The sequence below is a fragment of the Lissotriton helveticus genome, chromosome 7 (genome assembly GCF_964261635.1).
Source record: "Lissotriton helveticus chromosome 7, aLisHel1.1, whole genome shotgun sequence".
Classification (NCBI taxonomy): domain Eukaryota; kingdom Metazoa; phylum Chordata; class Amphibia; order Caudata; family Salamandridae; genus Lissotriton; species Lissotriton helveticus.
The window spans coordinates 583,949,185-583,976,588 of record NC_136068.1 but is presented as its reverse complement, the minus strand read 5'-3'; the positions used below and the strand labels follow the sequence as shown (position 1 = coordinate 583,976,588).

At 47.8% G+C, this 27,404-nt stretch overlaps 1 protein-coding gene across 1 annotated transcript in view; it reads left to right on the top strand.

Moving 5' to 3' along the window:
• Nucleotides 1-27,404, top strand: part of KDM3B (lysine demethylase 3B) — a 1,181,011-nt gene that overhangs the window by 392,134 nt on the left and 761,473 nt on the right. Inside the window, exon 9 of the mRNA XM_078652703.1 lies at nucleotides 169-370. Coding sequence (XP_078508829.1) covers nucleotides 169-370 — 202 coding nt within the window. The remainder of the gene's footprint in view (nucleotides 1-168; nucleotides 371-27,404) is intronic.

Below are 27,404 nucleotides of genomic sequence, written 5' to 3'. Positions count from 1 at the left end.
ATTTGCCAGTGCTCTTGGCTATTTGATCTCTGTTGACTTGGTTGATTTTACAACATGAATGTTAAAGATTTACATTCTGTGCATGCCCCTACAATCTAGTGGTGGCTCACAGTTCGTTGCTTACGTCAAAGAAGTTATTTATAAGAATCGATTTACTTTTTTCTGCAGTTGGACAATCTGTTCTGAAAGATATGACTAAAGTGAGAAAGCTGAAACAGTCTGGCGAGCCCTTCCTTCAGGACGGATCGTGCATCAATGTGGCTCCTCACTTGCACAAATGTCGAGAGTGTCGTTTGGAGCGCTACCGCAAGTTTAAAGAGCAGGACGAAGATGACTCGACTGTAGCCTGCCGCTTTTTCCACTTTCGCAGGTACCAAACCCCTTTATATGAACGGTGAATGAACATTAGTGTTAGTGGTCTTCTCACTGGTCTTTGCTTTTCTGGATAGATTATTCAGAAAGTTTTTGCGGAGATTCCCAGCCCAAATTTTAGGTTTTGCTGTTGGATCGTCCCTAGTTTTCACAGGAAAAGGAAGGTCAAGCTAAGATCTTGGTAGTTTAATACAGGGCATGTGAGTACTTAAGAAGACTTGGCAGGCGCCAGACAGGTTTTGCATGCTGTAGGTTCCTTTGTAGAGTTGCTTGTTCTTACGGAGTGAGAACCCAGTACACTGAGGGATGCTATTTTTACTGTTAAATACATTTTTAATTTGGATAAGTTGTGTATGGCATTAAAATAAAGGCTAGAGCTAAACAGAATAGAAATGAGAATATGGGGACATTTGCTGTAGACAAGCAGTCAGTGCTGAACACAGCTTAACAGCCACTAAAAGAGTTATGAGAACGCACAGTACTCTGATATGTGCATTCTTGGGCCATTGAAAGGGCAATCGAATAGGTTTACTTACCTTTACTGTTTTTAAGATCTAGCATTTCTAAAATAAGATGATTCTCTGAGTAGACCCCGAACAAAATGGCAGTTTTCATTAGCAGGTTTTTACATGTTGGTACTAAAGATCCAGATCTTAGAGGACGATATTAAATATTCATAGTTAAAACATTGAGCATCACTAGAAAAAAAAACAAAGGTTAAAGTGACATTATAGTCCGGGCCTCTGGAATTATACGACTGTGCGACCGCAGCGATTTTTGCATAATCATAGATTTGCCCCATTTGCCACATATTGCATAATTTGCTGCACAATCTGTAATTAAAAAAAAATTGTTTCATGCTCAAGCGGTTAAAAAGTTACTAAACATTAACATGTAGCCTTTACAAGGCTGGACTGGTTACCTTTCTTTTGCATATTATGTTTGGATGTTAAACTGGTACTACTAATAGGTTTCAAATTGTGCGCATAATTTGCCTTTCCTTGCTGCTTAATTTTTGCAACCCTGCCACATCATTTACTCAACCCTACCACATATTTTGGACTTTTCCTACTGTATAATTCCAGTGGACCCGATTATAGTTAGGGGAATATATCAGTGATTAACATGAACTCTTTGAGCTTTAAAAAAAAGAAACACAGAAAGTCACTAGTTATAGGTAGCAGGTCTAGCTACAACTTGCCTCCCCCGCCATGCACTGCTTAGGCTTCACATATTGCATCACTCATTACATGTTCTATTACATCATTTATATCAATGATGACATCATCCAAGCAGTATCCTAGTTTGTTTTATAGTGTTCGAGGCATGTGGGCTGCTGAATTTATATCTTTGCATAGATCGCCGCCTAGTGTTGGGTCCGGATGATTGCACATTGTTGTCCTGGAAGAGTCTTCGAAGTATCACGAGATAGGTGGCTCCTCCCTTGGACTACAGTGCGCATGGGCATCCTCGCCATCCTCAGATTGTTTTTTCCCGCCATTGGGTTCGGATGTACTTTCTTAACTCACGTCGGAATCTATGTGAAAACTTTTTCGCAAGGCCAAAAGGCCTTCGGGGCGTCGGTATTGTCTTTCGTTCGGTGCCTCTTACTTCCAGTTCTTCGAGCAGGACGTCGAAGGCCGATTGCCTTTTCGACACCAAAGGCCCCATCGACGATGGAACGGAGTCCATTCAAACGACGTCCCGTTTGCAACTCCAAATACCCTCACATCGATGTGCACCCAGTGTGCAATAAATGCCTATCACCGGACCACGACGAGGCCAGTTGCATGGCCTGTTCTCAATTCAGATCGAAGAAAACACTTCGGCGCGCCGCCTGACAGTCGGCACGGGAGTCGGCGCCCGAATCGGAGGACATCTTCCAAGCTGACGACCCAGAGGGTGTAGTAGAAGAAGATCCTGATCATTAGTCGGATCCCGCGTCGGAGCAGAACTCGAACTATGAGGAGGACGAAGAGGAACTCTACGTCCATGATGAAGACATCGTAGAGGTAGGAGACGACGCACAAGCCATCGGAGCCGATGGCGACGACTCAAGCGATCAAGGCCCAACCGGAGTAGCGGGGCCCATTAAAGACTCTGTACCTTCCAAGGCTCAGGTTGAGGCATCGCCGGAAGGCCTTAGCCGAGATCTTCATCCACGTTCTATAGCCCCGCTTCCAGGCCCGGCTACGAACATTTCAAAGGAGCCATCGGTCAATCAACCACAATCAGTGGGAAAATCTAAACCTACCGACACTAAATCGAAACCGAAACTGCTCGAAGACTTCGGAACCGATCAAGTCCAAAAGTGTCATCGACCCCTCGGGGTCGCAAGGAGGTGTCGACCCGAAGAACGGCGCGACTAAGCCCGTCTCTACAGTCAAGCACGTCACGCTCACGTCTTCGACGTCCGGGTCCAAAGATGGCGCGCTACCAAAGGACTTGAGGCTCAAAAGACCCTCGATCCGATGCTTCGGAAACCACTAACGGTCAAGGCCTTCGAGTCAAAAACAAAACTCGACCCCAAAGACCATATCCCGTCGAAGCAAAGGAGCGTACCTGCTGTGCACCAACAGCTCGAGTCGACGCCTGGCCATAAGCAACATGCTGAACACTCAAAGTTAGTCGGGTCGAAAACAACGCCTCCATCAAAGGTCAGTCCGTCTTCAACGCTTTCGGCGCCCATTAAGTACGTACTGCCCCCAACCGCACGACCTAAGGCGGTGCCGCTCCAAAAGGGCACCGACACATCCAAATCATTGTCGGTAGCCTCAACAAATCAGCCCATGGAGGAGGACGTTCTGTTCCAGCCGCCATCCTATGACAATCAGTCGAAACTATTCATCGAATCCGAAACAGGGCGACTCACAATTTATAAACGGAAAATCATTCCAGAATATCCTATGGAGTCATACAAAATACCACTCAAAAAGAAAAGGGACTCTGCCACCTCGCCTGCTCTTTTTGAACCTATACAGTCCTTTGGACAAGACTGTGCTTATTCTCCCACACATGCCACTGAGGATGTGGAGGAAGGGTACAATGAGGAACAATTTAATTATCCTATTGACACGGATCAAGAGGAGTCCCAACAAAGGACCGATTCTGTTGACCCTGATGAGCCACACACCGCGCCTGACGCTCAGTCCTATGCGGTCAAAACATCACCTACTGAGGATACTGCTGCGTTTAACGCATTAATTGAGAGGGCAGCCCTTAACCATGATGTGGATATGCACGCTGACCCAGTAGAGGAAGACTTTCTGTTTGATACATTCTCAACTTCAGAAAGATCAGTGAAGACGTTGCCTATGCTTAAAGGTGTGCTCAAACACGCTAATGACATCTTTAAAGAACCAACAAGGGCAAGGGTTGTAAACCCCAGAATTGAAAAGAAGTACCGGCCTGCTCCTGTAGACCCTACGTATATCAAGGGCCAACTCCTGTTGGACTCCTTGGTGGTGGCTAATGCTCGTAAGAGGGCGAACTCTCAGACAAGTGGTGATGCTCCTCCTCCGGACAAAGAATCCAAGATCTTGGAAGCTTCTGGCAAACATGTGGCAGCACAAGCGGCAAATATTTGGAGAATCTCAAATACACAGGCCCTATTAGCCAGATATGATAGGGCTCATTACGACACGTTAGAGCAGCTACAGCAACACCTGCCTGATGCTTATAAGGAGGGAGCAGAAATGCTGATACAGGAGGGGAAGCTAATCTCGAACGCATCCATTAAATGTGCGTTAGATGCAGCTGGCACAGCAGCTAGGGCCATCAATACTAGGGTGATGCTGAGAAGGCATGCCTGGCTACGCATATCTGGTTTCAAGTCAGAAATCCAAACAACTCTGCTTAATAAGCCAGTTAACCCTGACTTTCTATTTGGTCCTGATGTAGACACGACCCTAGAAAAAATTTAAAAGGACACGGACACTGCCAAGTCCATGGGAGCTCTACAGTCACAACAGTTCAGGGGCGGTACCTTTCGTCGCTCTGGTAACACGGGAGCTTCTAGGGGACCAGCATCGCAGCAAGCCCAATACAATAAAGGCAGCACACAAACCACCTATAACAAGAACAATAGGGGGTGGATACCGTGGAAACAGCACCAAAGGCAGAGGACGGGGAAATAATAATGCCAGATCCTCAGCCACCAATAAACAGTGACGTCTTGTCACTGCCCCCGGACCATGTAACACCGGTCGGGGTAAGACTTCAGCAGTTCCTGCCAGTCTGGGAAGGCATTACCACAGACCGGTGGGTGAGACAGCTTATACAATACGGATATTGTCTAGAACTAACCTCCACTCCACCCAACATACCCCCAAGGCACCGTCCTATGTCCGCAGAGCACATGCACTTATTGCAGCAAGAAGTCATCTCCATGCTGCAAAAAGGGGCCATAGAACTCGTGCCTTTAGATCAACAGGGTACGGGGTGTACTCTCTGTACTTCTTTATCCCAAAAAAGGACGTCTCTCTCAGGCCCATTCTAGACCTCAGACCCCTGAACCAATACATCCTGTCAGAACATTTTCACATGCTCACTTTGCAGCAGGTTCTACCATTGCTCGCTCAGGGGGATTTCCTGGCCACCCTAGATCTGAAGGATGCATATTTCCACATTCCCATTCACCCCAGTCACATGAAATATCTCAGGTTCACATAAACAACCAGCATTACCAGTTCAAGGTCCTGCCTTTCGGGGTCACTACAGCCCCCAGAGTGTTTACCAAGTGCTTAGCGACAGTAGCTGCGCACCTTCGGAGACAACACATCCATGTCTATCCTTATCTGGACGACTGGCTTATCCAAGCAAAGTCGGCCCAGCAATGTGCCAGCCACATATCCCGCACAATTCACCTCCTGCACAGTCTGGGATTTTCACTAAATTACCAAAAATCTCATCTTCAACCCGCACATCTACAACAGTACTTGGGCGCGGAAATAAACACTCTGACAGCAACAGCACGCCCAAACTCAGCAAGAGTCACCAGCATGCAAGTGCTAATCCAAAAACTCAGGCCCCAACACTCACTCCCAGCGCAAGTGTTTATGCAGCTGATAGGCATGATGGCCTCCTGCATCTTTATAGTCCCACACGCCAGGCTGCACATGCGTCCGCTTCAGGAATGCTTGGCGCGACAGTGGAACCAGGCTCAAGGACAACTAAAAGACCTAGTGTTGGTGACCGGTCGTGCATACAACTCTCTGCATTGGTGGAACACACAAAACCTTTGCAGGGGACGACCGTTCCAAGAGCCTGTGCCACAAATAGTGCTGACAGCGGACGCATCTCTCCAGGGCTGGGGAGCGCAAATCCTCCATTACACAGTGCAGGGCCTACGGACAACGCAGCAGCAGAAGATGCACATCAACCTACTGGAATTGATGGCAATCTTCATGGCACTAAAGGTGTTCAAATTGCATTTGTGCAACAAAGTCGTGCAAATTTACGGACAACAGGAGAGAAGTGTGGCTCACTGGTTAGAGGAGGCAGACCTGGAAGCAGAGGTCAGCCCGGGACCAGGGTTCAATTCCCGGCTCGGCGGGGTCTTGAGTCCTAAAATGTCCATGGACTTGACAATTCTCGCTCCGGTGCCTACTCGATTCACGGGTTCACACTCTGCAACTCTGGGCAATAGCTTGCTTAATCTCCACAACGGCCCCTCGCGGCGGGATGCCTGGCTTTCACCTTGCGGATACCCTGCTGGGGTTATCTCACAGGGGAATACCAGGACGGGTTCCCTAAGCAAGCGCTTAGAAACCGCTTGGTGATTTGCGCTATATAAATTCCTGTACATTTACATTTATAGGACTGCAATGTATTACAAGAATAACAAGAAAACCTAGGGGTCTCTACAGGAAAATAACTTAGAAATTCCTTATTTGTTTCCTGACATCTAAAAAAAAAAGCACATCAAGATAAGTCAAGACTAGATAGTTCTGACAAAAGACAAGGGTATTAAACAAAAGGCCACCTGTGATTATAGATCAGAAATCCTGTAGGATTCCCATCAAAGACATGTAATGATCAATGTTATCATTTGGGCATCCTTAGGGTCGTGTGTCTCTGGATCATTGAGACATTGATCGTACCCTAGAATAGTTAGGGTTCTGACCCATAATCACTACTAGACCATGTGATAATGATTTAATGGAATCAAGTGCAGTGCAAAAAATAATAAAAAGTGGTGAGTTAAAATAGGATAGTAGACCAAGAGAACTTTTTTTTAGGGGAGAGGTCACTTCCTGTTAAAAACCAAGAACAGCGCAACAAATAGCAGTCTAACCAAATAACTGCATAGGGGCCAACATGTTTCAGCCTAATGTGAAAAAGGAGAACCCAGGCTTTCTTCAGGGCTTCTGTTCTTATTGATAATGCTACTGCATGTAGTGCAAAAAATGTGCTAACATAAAATGTATAATTATTCAGAAGTGAAACTAGATCTACAACATCAAAGGATATATTCTCGTCGTCTGTTGGATCTCCTCGATGACACCTGGTGTATTTAATTACATCTATAATGAAAAAATCACACAGTGACCCTACTATTAAAATACAACTTGTCTAAGATAACGTGTCCAAAATGTTCCAATATCAGGGACAGTATCTACTCACCCAGTGTGCCCGGGGACCAGACCTCACCTCTCCTGGACCTGGCTCAGGAACTGTGAGACCCCGCTCTGTAGAGGTAAGATAACCTGCCCTTAAATACAGCAGAGAGAACAAACCTATCCTTCTCTGTCTTGTATACATCAAGCCCAGGCAATCACTTATCTTACTTCCAGATTCATCTTTCCTTTTATAGTACTGTCAACACGGACTTAACCACCAAAACACAACACACACTCCTTTTCCAGTGTAGTAGTAAATAACTCCTGCATATGAGTCATCACTAGTTCTTAGTTAAATAGCCATCCCCACTAGGAGTCTAAAGAAGAAGCCCTTCCGATAAGCCCCAGTTAAGTATATCGGCAATGGGGTATTTAAAAAAAGAGACCAAATTCAGTAAGAACCCTGTCAGTTGCCTACCTGTCCGTCGTTGCCTCTATCCGGTGCTGAGTCAGGGGGAGGCAACGAACAGGACAAGTAGGCCGTTTAAAATTGGTCAGAAGCAAACGTAATTGACCAATCCGTGTGGGTTATATATCTAAAACCTCCGTTTTTTATTTAATCTTTTGCAACATAAGCAGGCCTACCTGATGCTCCCTCCCAGGTGTCTTTGTGCCTTTGAATAATTCGAAGTTGATGTGAGGAGAGACAAACAGGAAAAGCCGCTGTCTCAGATCCCCGTCAGAGCGTACTCTCGCGATAATACTGGAACTACAGAGTGACGTCATGTCTTCGGCTCCCGTAGTCCAGTAAATCGCGGGATCGTTTCTTGCAACATGAGCTGGCCTAATGCTCCCTCCCAGGTGTCTTTGTGCCTTTGGAAAAATTCGAGGTTAGTGTGAGGAGAAACGGACAAACGGGAGAAGCCGCTGTCTCAGATCCCCGTCAGAGCGTGCTCTCGCGATAGTACCGGAACTACAGAGTGACGTCATGTCCTCGGCTCCTGTAGTTCAGTAAATCGCGGGATTGTATATATGTAAGAATCCAAAATTGCACAGCTTCTGGATGTTTGCCAATCATCCATAAAACAACAAAACGAATTATTATTCATCATGTTACGGACTAAATATGTATACACCCGGACTACAAAATGACATCCTCGATGTAACTGTAGTCCAAGTGCTAAGAGAGTGTTATTTGCAATGTATTACATCCAGAAGCAAGGAGGGACACTCTCCACAATTGTCACACCTAGCACAGAGCATGTGGAAGTGGGCCATTCAGAGGAACATGTTCCTCATGGCGGAACACCTCCCAGGCAAGGACAACCAGATGGCGGACCTGCTCAGCAGGCACAGCCATCAAATGCACGAGTGGGAGCTCCATCCCTCAGTGCTACAACCGTATTTCCAGCAGTGGGGTCATCCAGAGATAGACCTATTCGCCACACAAGAAAATGCAAAATGCCACACCTACGCCGCCAGGTTCCCACACCCGCAGTCTCAGGGCAATGCGATATGGATGAACTGGTCAAACAGATTTGCGTGCACTTTTCCTCCAGCACCGCTCATACCACTGGTAGCGCGCAAACTGCGCCAGCACTCCATGACGCTCATCCTAGTTGCTCCAACGTGGGCAAGGCAAGCCTGGTACACCACGTTCCTAGAACTTTCAGTGGTGCCCCACCAGCGGCTGAAACTCACACCCAGTCTCCTCACTCAGAGCCATGGAGACATTCAGCACCCAGATCCGCAACAGTTGAGCCTTGCAATATGGCTCCTGAGGTCATAGTTTGGCTACCTAAACCTGCCCCCTGACTGTATGGACATCATCAAAGAGGCTAGGCGACCTACGACCAGGGCGTGCTATGCGGCAAAATGGAAGCGTTTTGTCATTTATTGTTCTAATAATATAAATCCACTAGATGCATCAACCCAAAACATCATAGGTTATTTATTGCACCTATACAGATGCAATCTGGCCTATAGTTCCATCAGGATACATTTAGCTGCAATGGCAGCTTATCTTCAGAGCAGACAGCACCTTTCCCTTTTCAAAGTGCCTGCCATTAAAGCTTTTATGGAAGGACTCAAGAGGGTAATTCCTCCAAGACACCCACCTTCGCCTGTCTGGAATATCAAAATAGTTCTCACCAGACTAATGGGTCCACCCTTTGAGCCTCTTCACTCTTGTGAAATACAATTTCTGACCTGGAAAGTGGCCTTTCTAGTGGCGATCACATCGCTAAGAAGGGTTAGTGAGCTGCAAGCCCTCACTATTCAGGAGCCTTTCATTCAGATTCATGCTAATAGGGTAGTGCTGCGTACCAACCCTAAATTTCTGCCTAAAGTGGTCTCACAGTTCCACATTAACCAAACAATTGAACTGCCAGTATTCTTCCCAAATCCTGATTCAGTGGCAGACCGAGCACTGCACACGCTTGATGTTAAAAGAGCTCTCCTGTATTACATAGACAGGACTAAAGATTTCAGGAAAACGAAGCAACTGTTTGTTGCATTCTCTCCGCAGCACAAAGGTAACCCCATTTCAAAATCGGGTATAGCCAGATGGATCGTTAAGTGCATTCAGATCTGTTATCAAAATGCTAAACGCACATTAACAGTTCCCCCACGGGCGCATTCCACACGCAAGTTAGGGGCATCCATGGCTTTCCTAGGTAACATTCCTCTAGAGGATATATGTAGAGCAGCCACATGGACCACCATACACACATTCACCAAACACTACTGCGTGGATGTACACTCCAAACAGCAAGCTGCTGTAGGTCAGGCTGTTCTCAAAACTCTTTTTCAGACTGCTGCAGCTGGCACGGGCAACCGCCGCTAAGGAGGATACTGCTATTCATTCTATGCAAAGATATAAATTCAGCAGCCCACATGCCTCGAACGGAATATGCTACTTACCAGTATGCATCTGTTCTTGGCATGTAGGGCTGCTGACATTTATATCGCCCGCCCTCCTCCCCGGTGCCTGTCGCAGCTGTAGCACTCAAAATTAATCTCTAGCATGGACATCACTTACTGTATCATACTCCATCCCTGCCACAATGGCGAAAAACAATCTGAGGATGGAGAGGATGCCCATGCGCACTATAGTCCAAGGGAGGAGCCACCTATCTCGTGATACTTCGAAGACTCTTCCAGGACAACAATGTGCAATCATCCGGACCCAACACTAGGCGGCGATCTATGCAAAGATATAAATGTCGATTTCAAAACATATTCAATTACAAATTATTAGACTATAAAGGTACACACACAAGTCAAGTATCATTTAGACTGAATTTAATTCAGTTTTGGGCAATGATTTCCTGTAGTCTCACAAGTATTATATTTCATATTCATACAATACATGGCAATTTTGTACAGTTTATAAATCAGTGCTCGGTGATTGTCAGAGGAGAAAGGGGGTTTTTTCAGTTGGGTAGGGTGTGGTTGGAAAAGAATGAGGGACAGAGAAAAGGAATTGTGTCCTGTAAACAATTCTATCTTAATCAGAGAACATTTCTAGTCCATGATAGATCAAAATGGTTCCCTAAAAAACACTATACACGGGGGCCGTGTATGGCAAATTTCAATACGGCGTGTATGTGCTGGTGGTGTTGTCGACGTTTCGACCCCCAAGGTAAGGGCGGGTAAATCCTCAGTTTGGGGTCTTCATCAGGACAATAAAAACAGTGACATTGAGCACATGTACAGGCATTTGGGTGATGTCCCTTCTGAGTTAAGACTCGCGCCCGTTGGATTATTTGGGTTCTTCAATCATTAGAGGCCATAAGTCAATGAGAGGCGTCCCAGATGACGGGGTATTGGATTTTGAAAAACCATCCGATTATATCCATAAGTAGGTGTGGCAAGCGTCCTACATCCACCGGGAGATTCAATCACAGGTGTAGGGGTCTTACACCATCTGTGTTACTGCTGACTTGTGTGTCCAGAGTAACAGCCCTTTTTTTTTATAACTCTATACTGACCCAGGTCGATGAGGTAAGGGTATACCCCATTATTACCTACCACAAGATATAAATGTCAGCAGCCCTACATGCCAAGAACAGATGCATACTGGTAAGTAGCATATTCCTTACATAGTGGCGGTTAGCTACCATTTAACTTTACTGCTTAATTTTATACAGCCTGTGTCCAGCTAGTGGGTGTAAGTGTTCATGGCTGTAGAGTTACTCAGCATATTATAAATCTTTGTATTGAAGAGTAATTCTGTGTGCAGGTGACAGTTGGGGACTGGTGTTTAGGATTTTGCACACAAGTTTTTATGGTTCTGCAGGTTAAGTTTTCAACAAGGCAAAGATTTTACACAGATAAGTATTGTAAGCAGCCTAGAGTTATTAGACAATCATTAGACAAAATCATTGAAACATGACAATTTCTCCGTTACATAGATGACTGTGTGCACCAGGTACTAAACGATATACAAACCTAGTTTAGCTTCAAAAGATGGGCTATCTGTAAAGTTTTCACTACAGTATGAAGGCTGCATGTAGTATGAACTTTAGCACCTTCAGACCATGGTTATTTTACGTTAATAGTGTATTTTTTGACATGTTACATAGGGTGCACACTGTTCCTAATAAAGACATTTAAAATACTCTGTATTTATGTTGTTTCAATGTCTGCAAACAGTGTGGTATAGAGTAAACTCTCTCCATAGAGTAAACACTGTTTTCAGTACTCACTTTTCAACTAAGAACAACTTCATTTCATGTAAGTTGAACAGCGTGTACAATGATGATTTCCCGCCTATCAGTGGTTGATTGTAAATATGAACTAGGTTCAACATTAAGTTTATGGTATTGGTCAGTGTTGCATGTAAAACATGCTTGCTATATTATATATATTTGAAGGCCAGTCAGGGGAATTTCTAAGCTACCCGTCAACATGGGCTGATCTGTCATCTTGGTTGACCATTTGGGGGGGGGGGGGTTCCTAGATAAATGAGAATGGAAGGCGGAGATGTTAAGTGTGACCCAGTTCCTGACCATCATTTTAGGGCCTGTTGTGATGGAGAAGTTATGGAGGGAGGTGGGGGGGGGGGCGAGGGCGGAGGGGGGGGGGGGTTTGAGAGAATTGAAAAAGTGACTGCAAAATGGTCTGTCCATGGTAGTGGTATAGGATGATCAGTGGTGAAACCAGGAACATTGGAGAAAATGGGGTCCAGCAAGTGGCCCGCCTTGTGTGTGGGGATAGAGTTTGTAGGAAGGTGGATACCGGACTATGGTTACCCCAGATTTTTTGCCTTGTGTTTAGCTGGTTTTCGACTTAGTTGGCCTGGGTTCCTGCTAATCAGGGCCCCAGGCTATCTGCTCTCTCTTTAAATGGACTACATGTACTATAGGTACATCACCAATTTGGTACTGGACACCTTGTCAGCCCCTGTACCATGCACTATAGGTGCTCAGGGCATAGGTGCATCCAAGGCCTACCAGGGGCTGCAGCATATCTTTTGCCACCCCTGGCTGGTTCTTAAATCGACACAACTGGCTGTTCACACAGCTGGGGCAAGGTGGTGTACTCACCCCTTGCTTAGATATAGTATACCTATGTCTAAACCTATATCTGGACACATAGACACCTATAAGTTACTCCTATGGAAGGCCTTTACAATCCTGGAGGCAGAGTGCTTGGTTTTATGTGAGATGGTGCTCTAGCATGAGCTGAGCCTGACTGCAGTGGTGGGAACCATTTCCTTACTGCTGTTCCAGTGATACTGCCATACCATATACTCTTAAGTGCATTATAATCCTCGCGGTTAATGCTAACTTTGGTTTGGCTTTATCAAAACATGTCGTGTTTGGTGTCATACACTTTGGAATACTACCCCCTCGCCAGTTTTGGCGACGGGGGTAGCATTCCACCCTTCTAGAGGGAGAGGACATGTTACTTTACTTAAAACGCGGTTAATCCTAACCAGAGCCCCAGCATCACAAAATGGACGCTGCTGCCACAGACACGAGTCTGGCCTCCTGCTGCTGACCGAAACTTGGCAGAGAATGCCTGGACAAAGAGTTTCCTTTCACAGGGAGGTGTCACACCACACCAGACAGGAGAAAGTGGATTGTAGCAGGGAGGGTTGAAAGAAACTAGACACTGCCTGAGGCGCACAAGGTGTCACTGGGCAGATTCCAGTCAAACCGGTTCTGGTGCCATCCAGCCCCAGTCCTGGCGCAAAACTGGACAAAGGGAAAGGGGTGTAACCACCCCCTTCTCAGGTCCCACCCATAGGAGGGACCTAGTAGGTAATCCAGCCCCTTGATTTGACTTAAAAGTAGGAGCTGTGCAGATGCACATCAGATTATCCTGACTGAAACTTATGAAACGAAACTCTGGACCCTTCGACATCCCACTCGACGTGGAAGACTGAAGAATCGCCCTTGTGGTCAAGGAGTGACCACCCTGTGCAAACAAGCACCATCCAGCACCTCGACGTTTGCTTTGTTGCAGTTCCCGCCGGAACTCGAGCGGCAGATCGACTAGACCCAGCGTGCCTGCCGTTTAACAGCCCGATCCACAGTCCCTGCAGAGCTGAGACCCGTGGAGGCGACCTGAAGCGTGTGGCCGGCCATCTTGGAAAAACTACGAAGCGCTGATGGTGCAGCATCCGAGGCTCCCTCGAAGCTGTGCATTGGAGTTTGAGAAGCTCCAGCCCCGAGCAGCTTTTGCACCGAAGCTCACCCCTCCACACTCCTCGAGTGCTGCGTGGGGCCCTTTTGCATTTTCCTGCTCGACGCGTTGGTCCGGTCGCTTGCCCGTTGGCTAGTGGCCCCAGTACCGACGAACCTTTGAATTTGCTCTGCTAGTCTGGTTGCTCCAGACTGGCCCTCGCTCCCTGAAAAGGAGCACCCGCTCAGACCTTGCTGGTCCTAGTAAGAAGCGATCTTCGAATCCTGCGTGGGTTGCATTTGCCAAGGCCTGTTGACTCCGATCTTGAAGCCGACACCGCCGACAGCGAGAGCCTTCGTGGGACAGCTAGTGATTCTCTCCAGGACATCCTCGGTGCCCCAGAGACCATGTGGAAGCGGAGACAAGCTTCACAACAACGACCGGATTGCGCCCGACATTGCCTGGTTCCTTCCTGGTCACTGGCTACTGACCCAGACTCTGTCCTCTCTGCTTTCAGGTACTCTACATCTTCGATCCACCCTTGGATCACACCGGACACTTCTCTTCTGGACGCCTGCAGCATCTTCATCTCCAGGCATCATAGATCTTCGTGACGAAACCCGACTCATCTTTGCACCTGTGCACCAGCTTCCTGTGGGTGAGGTAACTCTTGAACGCCGGTGCTCCTGTAGTGGTTTACACCTCTAGTGTCTAAGTCTAAAGTTTCGTCCTTCTAGTCCAGTCGGAAGGCTCTTAAAACTGTAACTCGATAACTTTTACGCACCATTGACTTTGCATTGGTGCATGCGTGTGCTTTAGGCACTGCACCTGAATCCCGCGGGCTACTCCCGTCCTAACTGCTGTTAGTCCAGTGTAGTCCCAGCGATTCTCAAGGCCCTAGGCCTTACCCCTGATCGATTAGTGATACTTATAACACTTTTTTGATATATGGTTTGAGTGGCCACCGGCCTCATCCATAACTGTGCAACTTGTATATGTTATATTGTGCTTTTGTTTAAACGCTTGTGCTTCATTGCTCATAAAGAGTAGTGGGGATTATTTTGAGAATAAATACATATATTTTTATAATATATAACTTGTGTGGTGTCCTTCCATTTGATATTACAGGATTGCATATGGTAAAACAGCTGGCTCCACATGTCCTCTTGAGTTAAGCCTTTAGGCTGCTTAGTCCATGCTACCTCTAGGATAGCTTGTCTTTAAGGTTGACTTACAACCACCACAATAAGGGATTATTTGGACTGATATAAGGTGCCCCCAGAATTGGAGACATCATACATCAGGCCAACTTCTCACAGAGTTGAATAAATTAAGATTAAGAGTGCCCATGTCTTTAAAAGTATGACTTAGTTTGCAAGTGGCGTCTTCAAAATGCATGTTTAGGTCTCTTAAGAGTGTACAATTAGGACTTTTTAATATGTAAGGAGAGATTATGTCCGGGATGGTTGCGCACTAATTGCCGGCTTAGCCAGTAGGCCGATAGATTAGCGTCAGAGGCCACAAATTTGGGCGTAAGGTGAAGAAGAGGTGGCACAGTAAATAATGGCAATACCACCTCCTCACTTATCTTTGTGATCTTTTCTACTTATGCAATAATTGTGTGACAGTGCGGTGATGACGTCTGGTAGAAAAGCCTTGTGTAGCCAAATTTCTTTGAAGAACATGGCATCAGGGCCATTATTTACAAGGAAGTTGTAGATGATTATTGATACCTGACCAAGGAACGGCAGTTTAAACTAAACAGGTAGAACCCGCTCTTTGTGGAACAGTCTGTATTTAAGGTGCTTTTGCTCTCTCCCTCCCGAGTGTTTATGGTGGATGCGTCACTAAAGATTGCATGGGGGTTCTGAAAGCAAAATTGACAGTGCTTGCAATAGTAACTGTCAACTGAAGGGTCAATCAATGATCGGCATGCCTCCAGGCAAGCTGGGCAAAGAGATTTTAGCTGATTGGGGTAGAAGAATTTTCTATTGACCTTGAAAGGGTCAGGAGTTCTGCCAGCCACCACCAGATAGGTTTCTGACCTCATGGGGGGGAGAGCCTTTGTGTTCTCGAAGGTCACAAAGCCTGCTCTGGGTGGAGTGCTTCACACCTCCCCCCTGGCAGGAACAGCAACACTTGGCGTTGTCTCAAAGGCTCTCACCTTGTGGTGTGCTGATTTGGGCAGCTTCAACCAGTGCAGAAGCCTGCAACCCTCTGTCCAAGCCCCACTTTTGGTGGCAAGGCAGGCGGGAAAATTAGTAAGCAGAGTAGGAGTGTCCATCTTAGCCTGGAACACCCCTAGGGTCAATGCAACAGCTGTAGCATCTCTAGGATGCCAAACCCAGCATGCACAGTCAACGTATGTTCCCTACAATGAAGTTCCAACCATAATTTCCATGTTAATTATTTTTATTTCAAAAATAATCCATATTCAGTATTGTCAATGATTTATCATTCAATCTTTACAAGTTCCATGAGTGCGGATCAGGCTTTCCTTCAAGACACTTGGAGATGCAAACTTCCTCTTGATTGAAAGTGAAGATGACATTTTGAATTCTTTTCGGGCTAACAGTTGCCCTTCCTCTGGGTAACTCTAGAAAACGTGAGAACCATGTATTAACAGCTGTGACTTCACAATTTACAAATAACTCCTGCTTCATGCAGCCTATTGAGAGTAAATTACCCAATAATGAAATTGCAAAATGCAACTTAAAAAGTAAGACTGCCAGCAATCATACTCTTAACCCAAACATGACTGGCACCTAGGTCATGACTGCTTTCAAACATAATTACGTTTCAAACAAGTGACCAATGGAATTACTACCTTACCTTCACATGCTTGCCCCCACTATGAGCCCTGAAATTAATGTACAACACAACTAGTGCTTCCTGACTTCATCACCCTACCAAAAACCACATATAGATTCCGCCTCTGCGTGTGCCATACCTTCATTACTATGGATGATTGTTGGAAAAAAATAAGTAACATGGAAATCATGGTTGTAACCTTGTTGTATGGAACATAATTTGACTGTGCATCATGGGTTGGGGGATCCTGACAAGGCTCCAGTGTTGCATTGAACATTCACCCGTCAGGGTGGAACGTGTGGCATGAATCACATAGCCATGAACATATTAAAATGGATTCAAAGACCGTATAAATTGGTGTGCATTCTCTCGAATCCTGAGAAGGAATACACTCCTAGGGTCGCCAGGAGCTGAGGTGAACCCCTCTCTTAGAAATTCTCCATCTTGAATTGGAGAATTTGGTCCAATTGGAGCAGGGATGTGCCCCTCTGCACAAAGGGAGGGGGCACCCAAAGGGTGTAGTCACCCTAGGGGACAGTAGCCATTGGCTACTGCACCCTGACCTCAGTAATGCCCTTACATTTGGTGTTTAAGGGCTCCACTGACCCTTGTTTATCAGATTCGACGACCTACGAAGAAGGACCGAAGAGCCGTGCAGCAGTGGAGAAACAATGACGATTGTTTTGGCCTCATCCCTACCGGCCGGTCTCCTCCAGCGACCCTACTCCAAGACACCGGTGTGGCCAGCAGCTAGCACCCTCCAAGAACCCCGGAGACCTATGCTGTTTACAGCAAAGACTTCTCTCGTGGACACCGGATTTGTCCAGTCAATAATCAACACATGGACTCTGGATACAGGTGGGTCAGCGACACTTGCTCCACTTTGCACTTGATGTCCACGGCCGGAGTTCTGGTGACCCACCGACCCAGTGAAGTCTCCCCTGAGATCCTGACCCGGGGTCTGGCGTGGGACGACCTGTCCTGACCTTCCCCATGGCACCTTCAGCCTCAACCTGAAGACCCCCCCCCCCCCCCCCCCCCCCCGACGGCATCAGTTGAAAGAAACCAGATGCCTAAAGACACCCCTGCAACCGCAGACAAGCCCCCAACCCCGGCCTAGGAGTGCCCAACCAACGGTGTTCTCGCATCCCCCGCTATCCAACTTACCTCTCCAGTTGTGGGATTTCTTCAGCCAGCCTTCGGAACTGAGCTTGCAGTTTTTTTCCCCAACCAATCATCTCTATTGGTTTCTACAGGGCACCGGATGCCTCTTTTGCACTCTGCAGCCTGCCGCCCCTGTGCCGCTGGTGGTGCGTTCTCAGTGACCTTTGTTTGGCCTTAGAATGCTGACCTGAACCCCCAGGGCCTGTGTCCTTGACCCAGAGGTACTTACCTGCAGCCGGTGCCTATTCGAGGTGCCCTCGGGCTTCATAGTATAGCATTGGGCCCACTGACCACTGCACCCGGCCGCCCCAGTGCAGCTGGAAGTGCAGTACATACCATGGTCCAACCCTTGCCCAGTGTTGACCAAAACCTCTAGAGACCGAATCTCAAACCGTTTACTTAACTGTAGGTTACTCCCCTGTTTTTCCTCCCATAGAATTTCATTGGTCTTTCACTGTATTGTACTAAGTGTGATCCTGAATATAAAGTATCTTTTTCTATACTGCAAAGCATTTCATCTACATGTAAAGTACTGTTTGATGCTATACAAACCTTTTGTCAAGCATTTGAAAGTATTACATAAAAGTCTACTTAACTGTAACTGAGCTCAACTTGGTTCCTTTAAATAAAAGTTCCTAAAGTAATATTTTTTTTTCTTTTTCCCTTTTTTTTTGAGATTTCAAAAACCTTTATTAGCTTTTGAATACGATTACACAGCACATCGCCTACAACCAGACATTGGCTGGCAGCTCCACACGATAGATTTAAGCAAGTAGTGATCATTCTCAGAATTTACTCAATTTAACACAGCATGCCGCCTACAACCACTTTGGGCCGGCCGCGTGTCGAGTCACAACAAATTGTATATAAAAGTAATCTGCAGAGCATTAGGCCTAGCAGGTACGTTTCAATATGAGGCAGGAGAACAGACAATAAACAGCAGATGTCAATCAAAAGTTACGAGTCATAATGTGCAGGTGGGATCCATGTCTGATAGGTTTTGAATACTCATTTTAGATGAGTATCTCCAACAATGCAGAACGCTAACCAAAAACTAAACAGCATAGGTTGCTACATTAAAGATTAGCATAGGCGGATGTATCACGTTATAGCCCAATCGACGGCAGCTTTCGAACCGACACATGTCTTCTGAATATTACCCAGTATCTCATCTTACTGTGCATCTAACAGTTTGTGGGGTGCGCCAGTGAGTGGTAGCGAACCTGGTGATGGCCGAAGGTATGTCCACGCTTCAGTCACCTCTCCGCCTTCATCACGCGGGGTCGCCAGCGGAAAGTTTGTGAGACAGTCTTCTCTTATTAACCATCTATCGCAATTCCCGCTCCATCTGAATCGGGGGAAGTCGCCCTGGCACAAGTCCATTGGAGGAAGGGCTCCCAGATGTCTCGGGGTCGGTATGCAGCCGGCATCAGCTCCCAGTATGTACCCAACTGTGTATGACCATATGTCACATCCGCCACCCAAGCACTGTAGGCAGGCAATTTCCTCCGCCCCCACCGAATAGCAATTTGTCGACATGCGTACAGCAGGAGTAGAGCATGCAGTTTCCTGTCTTTTGGTGCCATATCAGTAACCATACCCAACAGTCCTAAATGTGGGGACGGTTCGTCCGATCTTCCAACTATTTGGTTTATGGCCTCAAATATTTCTAGCCAGTCCCCGACCAGTTGTGGACAGCTCCAGGCCATATGTAGAAAAGTAGCATTTTCACTATTGCATCTCCAGCAACCAGCGTCCCCACGTAGGTTCATGCGGAACAAACTTATTGGGGTACGATAGTAACGATGCAGAAATTTAAAATGTATGAGCCGCAGCTTATAATTCGGGGATAGCTCTAGCAATTGTTTACAGCAAAATAACCATTGGTTGTCGGATAATGGAGGGTCGAGCTCCCCATTCCAGAGTAGCAAAGACTTAGGCTTCACGATCGGGGCTTGTTCCTGCATTTCGTTGTACAGTCTTGTCACAAGTTTCTTAGGGGAGGCGCCGACCAATACATTCTGTAAGGTATTCAATGTGGGGGGGGCTTCTGGGAATCCCTCCCACAGGGACCTGCATGCCGCCTTCAACTGGTGGTAGGCAAGCACCTCTCTGAATGGAGATGTCGTCCCCTCCGCCGCCGCCTGTGGGCCCCTGAACTTCCCATCTGGGTACAGATCAGCGAAAGTTTTAATCTGTGTGCCACCCAGCACCAGCTGTCCTCCACAACTCTCTAGGCAGGGTAACATCGGGTTATTCTTTAGGGGTATGGCCAGTGCATATAGGAGCGGGAGCCGTGCCCGTTTCTGTAGTTCTCGCCAGGCCCATCGCAGAGTGTTGGCGGAGCCTACGTCGGTAGAGTGTCGGGGGCTCCTCTGATATAGTGCAACCTCCAGGGGTAAAGGTGCCAGCGTGTCCCGTTCGACCGCCACATGTGGTTGGTACGGTGTTGGATACGTCCAGAGGTGTAGATAGTTGGCCTGTGCACATAAAGCGTACAACTGCATGTCTGGAGCGGCCAGCCCCCCTTGTCTTAGCGGCAGTGTCAGCAGGGCCCAAGACACTTGCACCTGTCTGCCTGACCAAACCAGAGATATCAGTTGGGATCGAAGCCGATTAAAAAAATTGCTTGGTCAGTGCGATCGGGATGTTCGAAAATAAACAAAGAAATTTTGGCAGGACTACCATTTTAGACAGAGCCACCTTTCCAGCCAAAGAGAGGGGTAGCTTAGACCATATCGCCACTTTACCCTCTAGCCAGTCCACTGCTCGGCAAAAGTTCAACGTCCAAATGTCCTGGAGGTTACGACTCAACCAGACCCCCAAGTATTTAACCTTATCAGCCGTCCAGCGCAAAGGAAACTCCGACCTCACCTCCGGGGTTCCGTCTGTCAACGGAAAAATTACTGATTTGGCCCAGTTCATCGATATTCCCGATAATCCTCCGAATTTTACGAATTCCCTCAGCAAGGGATCTAGATTGGCTGAGGGGTCCGACACGTACAGGGTGACATCATCCTCATAGATAGATATGAGCAAACTGCGGGAGCTGAAACCGATCCCTCTGGCGGTATGATGTTGCCTTACTCTCGCTGCAAGAGGTTCCATCGCTATAGCGAAGAGCAGCAGAGATAGCGGGCAGCCCTGTCTCGTTCCCCTGGTGATCTCGAATGGTTCTGAAATCATGCCATTCACCCGCACGCACGCCGTTGGTTTTGTGTATAGTAATCTAACTTGGGCAATAAATAGTGGGCTAAAGCCCATGCGTACCATTATCCGGAACATGTAGGGCCATTCAAGGGAATCTAACGCCTTTGTGGCGTCTAGGAATATAGCTGCGGCGCGCACTGATGTGTGGAGGTAGTGCAGCACCGAAAACAATGTCCTGAGGTTGTGGGATGTGGATCGGCCAGGTATGAAGCCCGATTGGTCCGGGAGGGCCACCATCGGGAGAAGAGGTTGGAGGCGTTCAGCCGCAATTTTAGCATAAATTTTAACGTCAACGTTTATCAAGGAGAGCGGTCTGTAAGAATCGATAGTGTTCGTCTTTGTCTGGCTTCAGCAATGTCATGATTAGGGCCTCCCGCATGGATGCAGGTAAGATCCCGGTCTCCAAAGATTCAGCATAGACTGCATGTAGTCTAGGCACCAGCTCCTCAGAGTAGGCTTTGTAGAAGGCTGTCGTCAGGCCGTCCGGCCCGGGGGCTTTGTTTAGGGGCAGTCCATTTATCACTTTTCTGATATCCTCTACCGTGACCGGGAGGTCCATATACCTACGGTGGGTATCGTTAAACCATACTAAGGCGATGGAGTCAAGGAATTCCTCTAAATGTTCTGGAGTCTCGGGTTGTGTAGTAGTGTAAAGGTCTGAGTAAAAGTTTCTAAACTCTTGTAGTATTTCCTCTTGTCCAGTCACGGTAGCCCCCCCAGGGGTGTGAATCGTGTGAATGTGGGATGCAGCCCTAGATTTCTGGATGAGTCCTGCCAGCGTCCGACTTGGTCTATCCCCTTCTCCGTACCTTCTAGCCTCCGCGTGCTTACCTAAGAATTTTAATTCTCGTTGCGCCTCCTCTGCGAATTCCAGTAACTTCTCTTTAATGGCGGCCGAGCTCTCGGGGTTAGGGGAGGCGCAGAAGTCCTTTTCGTGGTCATTAATTTGCCTCTCCAGTGCACTCAAAGTGCCTCTGATGGCCTTTAGCACGCCTGCCTGCCTTGCTATGCATTGCCCGCGTATCACAACCTTGAACGCCTCCCACAGCGCCGCTTCAGTGGACACGGAGCCAGCGTTCAAGGTGAAATAGTCAGCAATGTCAGCCCTGATCTCCTCTTGAAAGGCAGCATCCAGTAGCGCATGTGGGGGTAGTCGTCAACTAAACGCCCGTTGAATAGTATTCGGGGGGGGTGTCAGCTCTAGAAGGCATGGGGTATGATCCGATAAGGACCTGGCAAGGTGGCCAACCTCCATGGGCCAAGTGGCAATGTCAGGGGACACCAGCCAGAAGTCCAATCTAGACCAGGCCGCATGTTGGGTGGAAATGCATGTACCCTCGCGAGTACTTGGGTTACGCACTCTCCAAATATCTATAAGATTCCCTTCCAACATTATGTCCCTTAGTGCTAGGCTAGCATGGGGTGTAGCTGTCTAGCGGTCCCCTTTTGGTCAAGTGAATCGTTCAGTACTACATTAAAGTCCCCCCCACCCCCCCCCCCAAATAATCGTGGAGCAGCTCGTTGATTCAGCGCAAGCCCAAACCTCCCTGAAGAAATCTGGATTGTCCGTATTTGGGCCATACACATTGACTAGTGTCACTGATCTGCCACACACAACTTACCATGAGGCACGATATATCCCCCCTCTGGGTCCACATGTGTAAGATATTATTTCCAGTCCAGTCCAGTCCCCTGCATATCAGAATGGCAACCCCCCTTGCGTAGTTGGAGTATATTGCGGAGTAGACCTCCCCCCATCTACTGTTTCTCAACCTTGCGGACGGTTTGGAATTCAGATGCGTTTCCTGTAGGAGGCAGACATCTATTTTGTGCCTTAGGAGATAGGCATGCATCAGTCTCGCCTTCCTGCCATCATTCACTCCCATTATGTTCCATGTGAGTATTTTAATCACCTCTCTAGTTGCACCCATAGATTCATGATTTCAGTACTCGGAACTCCCCCTCGTCAACACTCAGATACATGAGTCGGTAGTGTCATCAGTAACTCAGCTTGTCGCAACCCATGCCATAACAAACCCACAATAAACCCCCTCCACCCACACCAACCCCCTAATCAGGTTGTGTGATGAACCCCCCCATAAACACGCCAAGCGCGTGTGTAACTCAACAGTGGGAAATATCCCAGGTGGGCGTGAATCCCCAGATGTACACCCCTGTTTGCACAGGGTGGCCATGGAGTGATTATGGTTAGCTCAGTTCGCCTACGCCGGCGCCCTGTATTGTAACTTTGTTCTCCAGTATTAGGGGTGTCGTTCATAGATTCACATGCTTGAATATTCCCCGTCGTCGAAGTGGGAGTCCCACGGTAAATAAAATAGCAATAATGCTAAATATAATAAATATATATAAACATAATACAAGAAAAAAGAAAGGAAATACAACTGAAATCCTCTAAAAACGATTCCTACATATGAATGCAAGGTAAAGAGAAAAAAACCATTTGTAACACATTAGTGTCATTATGTTAGTCCAAATTACAGCCAATCAGGCGCCAGCACCCTCTAGAACCTTCTCCTCAGAAGCTCAAGCCCTCAGATTTTCTACCGCACGTCGTGTGAAGGGAGTCTCCCTGAGCTCTGCTCAGTTTTCAACTCTACTCATCTTGTTTCCAGTGTTTATCTCAACATGTGTAGGAGAGTAGGGTCTGCAATCCTATGATCACCCAGATTTTTGCTTTTTGCTGCACTGGTTTACGACTTTCCCTGGCTGTGGGCCTGCTAATCAGACCCACAGCCTAGCTGTTCTCTCTATCCAAATTGTACTTAGGTACTGAATTGGCACTGGGCCCTCTCCAAGTCCCTGTACCCAGGGCTGAGGTGCACCCAGAAGTCTCCCAGGGGCTGAAGCATGTATTATGCCACCCCTGGATTGACTAACTAAAACTGACACAACTGGCTGCACGACAGCTGGGGCAAGGTGGTGTACTCACCCTTTGCTTTAGATATAGTATGCCTATATCTAACCCTAAAATGGACACACAGATCTCCTATCAGTCACTCCTATGGCAGGCCTTAACAATCCTGAAGGCAGAGTGCGTGGAATCGTGTGAGATGGTGCTCTGGCATGAGCTGAGCCTGTCTGCGGCTTTCGGGATCTATCCCTTAGCCGTTTCCATGATATCGCATACCATATACTCTTAAGTGCATTATAATCCTCGCGGTTATGTGCCAACTCTGGTATCGCTTTATCAAAACATGTCGAGTAAGGTGTCATACGAATTGGAATACTAACCCCTCGCCAATTCTGGCGACGGGGTTAGCATTCCACCCTTCTAGAGGGACACGACATGCCTGTAACCTATAACCCGGTTAAAAGTCAGACAGAGCCTTAGCATCCACAAAATGGATGCTGCCACCGAGACACAAGTCTGCCCTCCTGCTGCTGGGAGTCCTCCCAGAGCAGGAGATAAGGACAAAGGGTTTCCTGCCAGGGGCGGTGCCAGCACCGTCCCAGACAGGGTTTTGTGTATTGTAGGTAGGCAGGGCTTTAGAGGAAGGTGACTGCACGTGGCACCCCGGTGCTCACTGTGCATAGGCTGGCTGGAACCAGTTCCAGGGTCACTCCAGACCCTGTGCTGGGGAAAAGCCCGCCAAGGAAGTGGGTGTAACCACCCCCCTCCTAGTCCCACCCATAGGGCAGGACTTAGTCGCGTGCCAGCCCCTTTTTACAGGATAAAGAGAGAGACTGGCCCCCTTCCAAATCAGATCATCTTTGGAATCAAGATACCACTTTCCACGAAAGGACTTCACGATTTCTTCCTCAAGATTCTCCCTTGTGGCTAAGGAGTAGTCACCCTGCATCCGCAGGCACCACCTAAGAACACTGCGGTCTGCTGCACGTCCTTCCTCCGGAATCCGACTGCCCAGCTCGACGAGACCCGGCTTCCCTGGCACCTCTGACCTCTACCCACCTCTACAGCACAGCTGAGAACCGTGGGTGCGACGAGACCTCGAGGGACCGGCCATCGCCAAGACTGCACGACTTCTGCACAGCAAGCCCACCGAGTAATTTCCTGGTGAGTGCTTTGGGGTCCGAGAAGCCCCCACCCTGAGCAGCTCCAGCCCCGAAGAGCAGCCCCCCAGCATCTCCACGATCGGCGTGGGGCCCTTCTGCCTTCTGCTGCTCACCGCGTTGTTTGGCTACTAGCCCGTTGGCTTGTGGCCTTCCTGACGACGCCCGACGACATTTCTGCTGCTGGTCTGGTTGCTCCAGACTGGCCCTTGCTCCCTCCCAGAAGAGGAGCACCCTGGACCCTCCTGGTCCACTCAAGACGCCATTTTGAGTCCACCACGTGGGCTTGAATTAGCCAAGGCTTGTTGCCCAATCCTGGGTAACTTCGACGCCAACGACTTCATCCTTCGTGGGACAGCTCGCACCTCCATCCTGGTCGCCGACAACGCCTCCTGGTCCGAGAGACTGCAGAGCCCAGCAGCGCCCACTCACCTGACTGCGGTGACTTCGCCCGGTGCCATCCTGGTGCCCACTTAATCACTGGCTAGTGATTCAAGAACTTGGTCCCCTCTGCTTTCAGGTTTTCTTCTTCCTTGATCCAGGCTTGGATCCATCGAACTTTTCTTCACTGGTCGCCTGCCAGCAACTTCTTCCTTCCAGGCTCCCGGTCCGGCAACGAGATTCCCGACGTCTTTTCAGACCTATGCAGCTGCAGCCCCTGGGCTTGGTAACTTCGGCACTTCGGTGTCCCAGCATAGCCTCACTATCCTAGGGTCAGGATCCACTGTCGTTTTCTTCCTACCAGGTCGGGTTCGCCCGTGAACACTAACTTTGCCTTTACTAGCCTCCATAGACTTTGTCCCGCATCCCGCGTGAGAGTGCACACTCTGCACCCGAGTCCCCTGGGCCTCCTAGTAGTAATCTAACGATTCCCTAGTCCAGTCCCAGCGATTCCAAAGCCTATTAGAACTGTTACTTACCTGCTAGTAATTCGCATTCCACTTTTAGTGTATATGGTTTTTCGTGCCCCTCGGGCATTTGTGTAACGTGCTAACTTAAAAGTATTTTCGTAAGAGCTTTGTTGTGTGCCTAGCACCCTGTCCTCATAAAGAATACAGGGTTGTTGTGATTCTAATAAATACACTGTTTATTTTCATAACACTTGTGTGGTGTCCTTTCACTGGGTGTTCAAGGGGTAATGTGATGGTAAAACAGCTGGCTTAACACGCCCTCTAGAGTCTTAGCCTTAGACTGCTCGTATCCATGCTACTAGGATAGCTGGTCTATAAGGTTGACTTACAACCAATCATCAATAAGGGTTGTTTGGACTGATATATAGTGATCACTAGAATAGTGAACACTGCACATCAGGCCAACTTCTCACATTGGTGGCAGCGTTGGGATTTGAGCTTGCTGTTGTTTTACCACACATGCCCTAAGAATATCTTGTGAAAGATCACATAAGTACTAAAGGTACATATAACTTAGCTTAGAATACTCTGAGTTCTACTGAACCAGCTGTTGTAGCTCCTAGGGCCTAGCACACCCTAAACTACAACTCTAGCAAGGGATCAGTAGGCAAACATATAGTGTAGGTAAGTGCACCACTTACACCTCACTAGAAAAGCATGTCGACTCAGGGGGACTCTACTGAGACTCCCCTGGTCAGTGTTGACCCTCCACAGGTCACTTCAAGATATGCAGCTCTCAATTTTCAGGAGATGAGGCAACTCTGTGTCTCCAGGAAACTGAAGCAGGGGTCTAACCCCACCCTTCCCTTTCTGATAGGTCTCTTAGAGACATATGATGCCAGAAAGCTCTCTCAGTTACATGAGAGCATGCCAGCCTTAGAGGGAACCTCTGGGGATCCAGACCTCCCCAACACTGATTCAGCAGTTGAGGAGGAGGATGAGGAGGTACTCTCTGGGGATGAGGTAGACAAGGGTCTTGAGGTAGTCAGAAGGCTAACTAGGACCAACTTAGACTTACTTGGGCTAGGATCTGGGGGCCCCCCAGTACTAACCCGAAGTGGGCCTAACCTTGGAGTTAGGAGAGATAGATCTCTTTCTAGGGACTCCAATAGATCTCTGCACTCTAATGCCTCTTCTCAGGGGAGAAGGAATCCTCCACAGAGGAGGTTTACTTCCCCTCAGAGAAAGCATGAAGCTAGGATGAGACAAGCTGAACTGAGGATTGAAAGGGAAGAAATTGCCCTGGCCAAAGAGAAGCTTGCCCTGGCAAGAGAGCAGCAGATGAGTGGGCTAGCTCCCACTGGTGGCAGCAATCTCCCAAGAGATAGAGAGAAGGGTTTAGATACTAAACACCTGACTAAAATAGTGCCCCCCTTTAAGCAAGGGGATGACATCCAGAAATGGATGGCTGCTCTGGAGAGGGCCTGCACTGTGCAGAACATTCCCCAGAGTCAGTGGGCAGCTATACTGTGGCTCTCCTTTGATGGTAAAGGTAGAGATAAGCTCCTCACTACAAGAGTGGAGGATGCTAACAATTACCAGGTCCTGAAGAATACACTAGTTGATGGGTTTGGTTTAACCACTGAGCAGTACAGGTTGCTGTTCAGAGACACCCAGAAAACTCAGTCTCAGGACTGGTCTGATTTTGTGGATTGTGCCACTAAGGCTTTGGAGGGCTGGTTGCTGGGTAGCAAGGTTACAGATTACACAG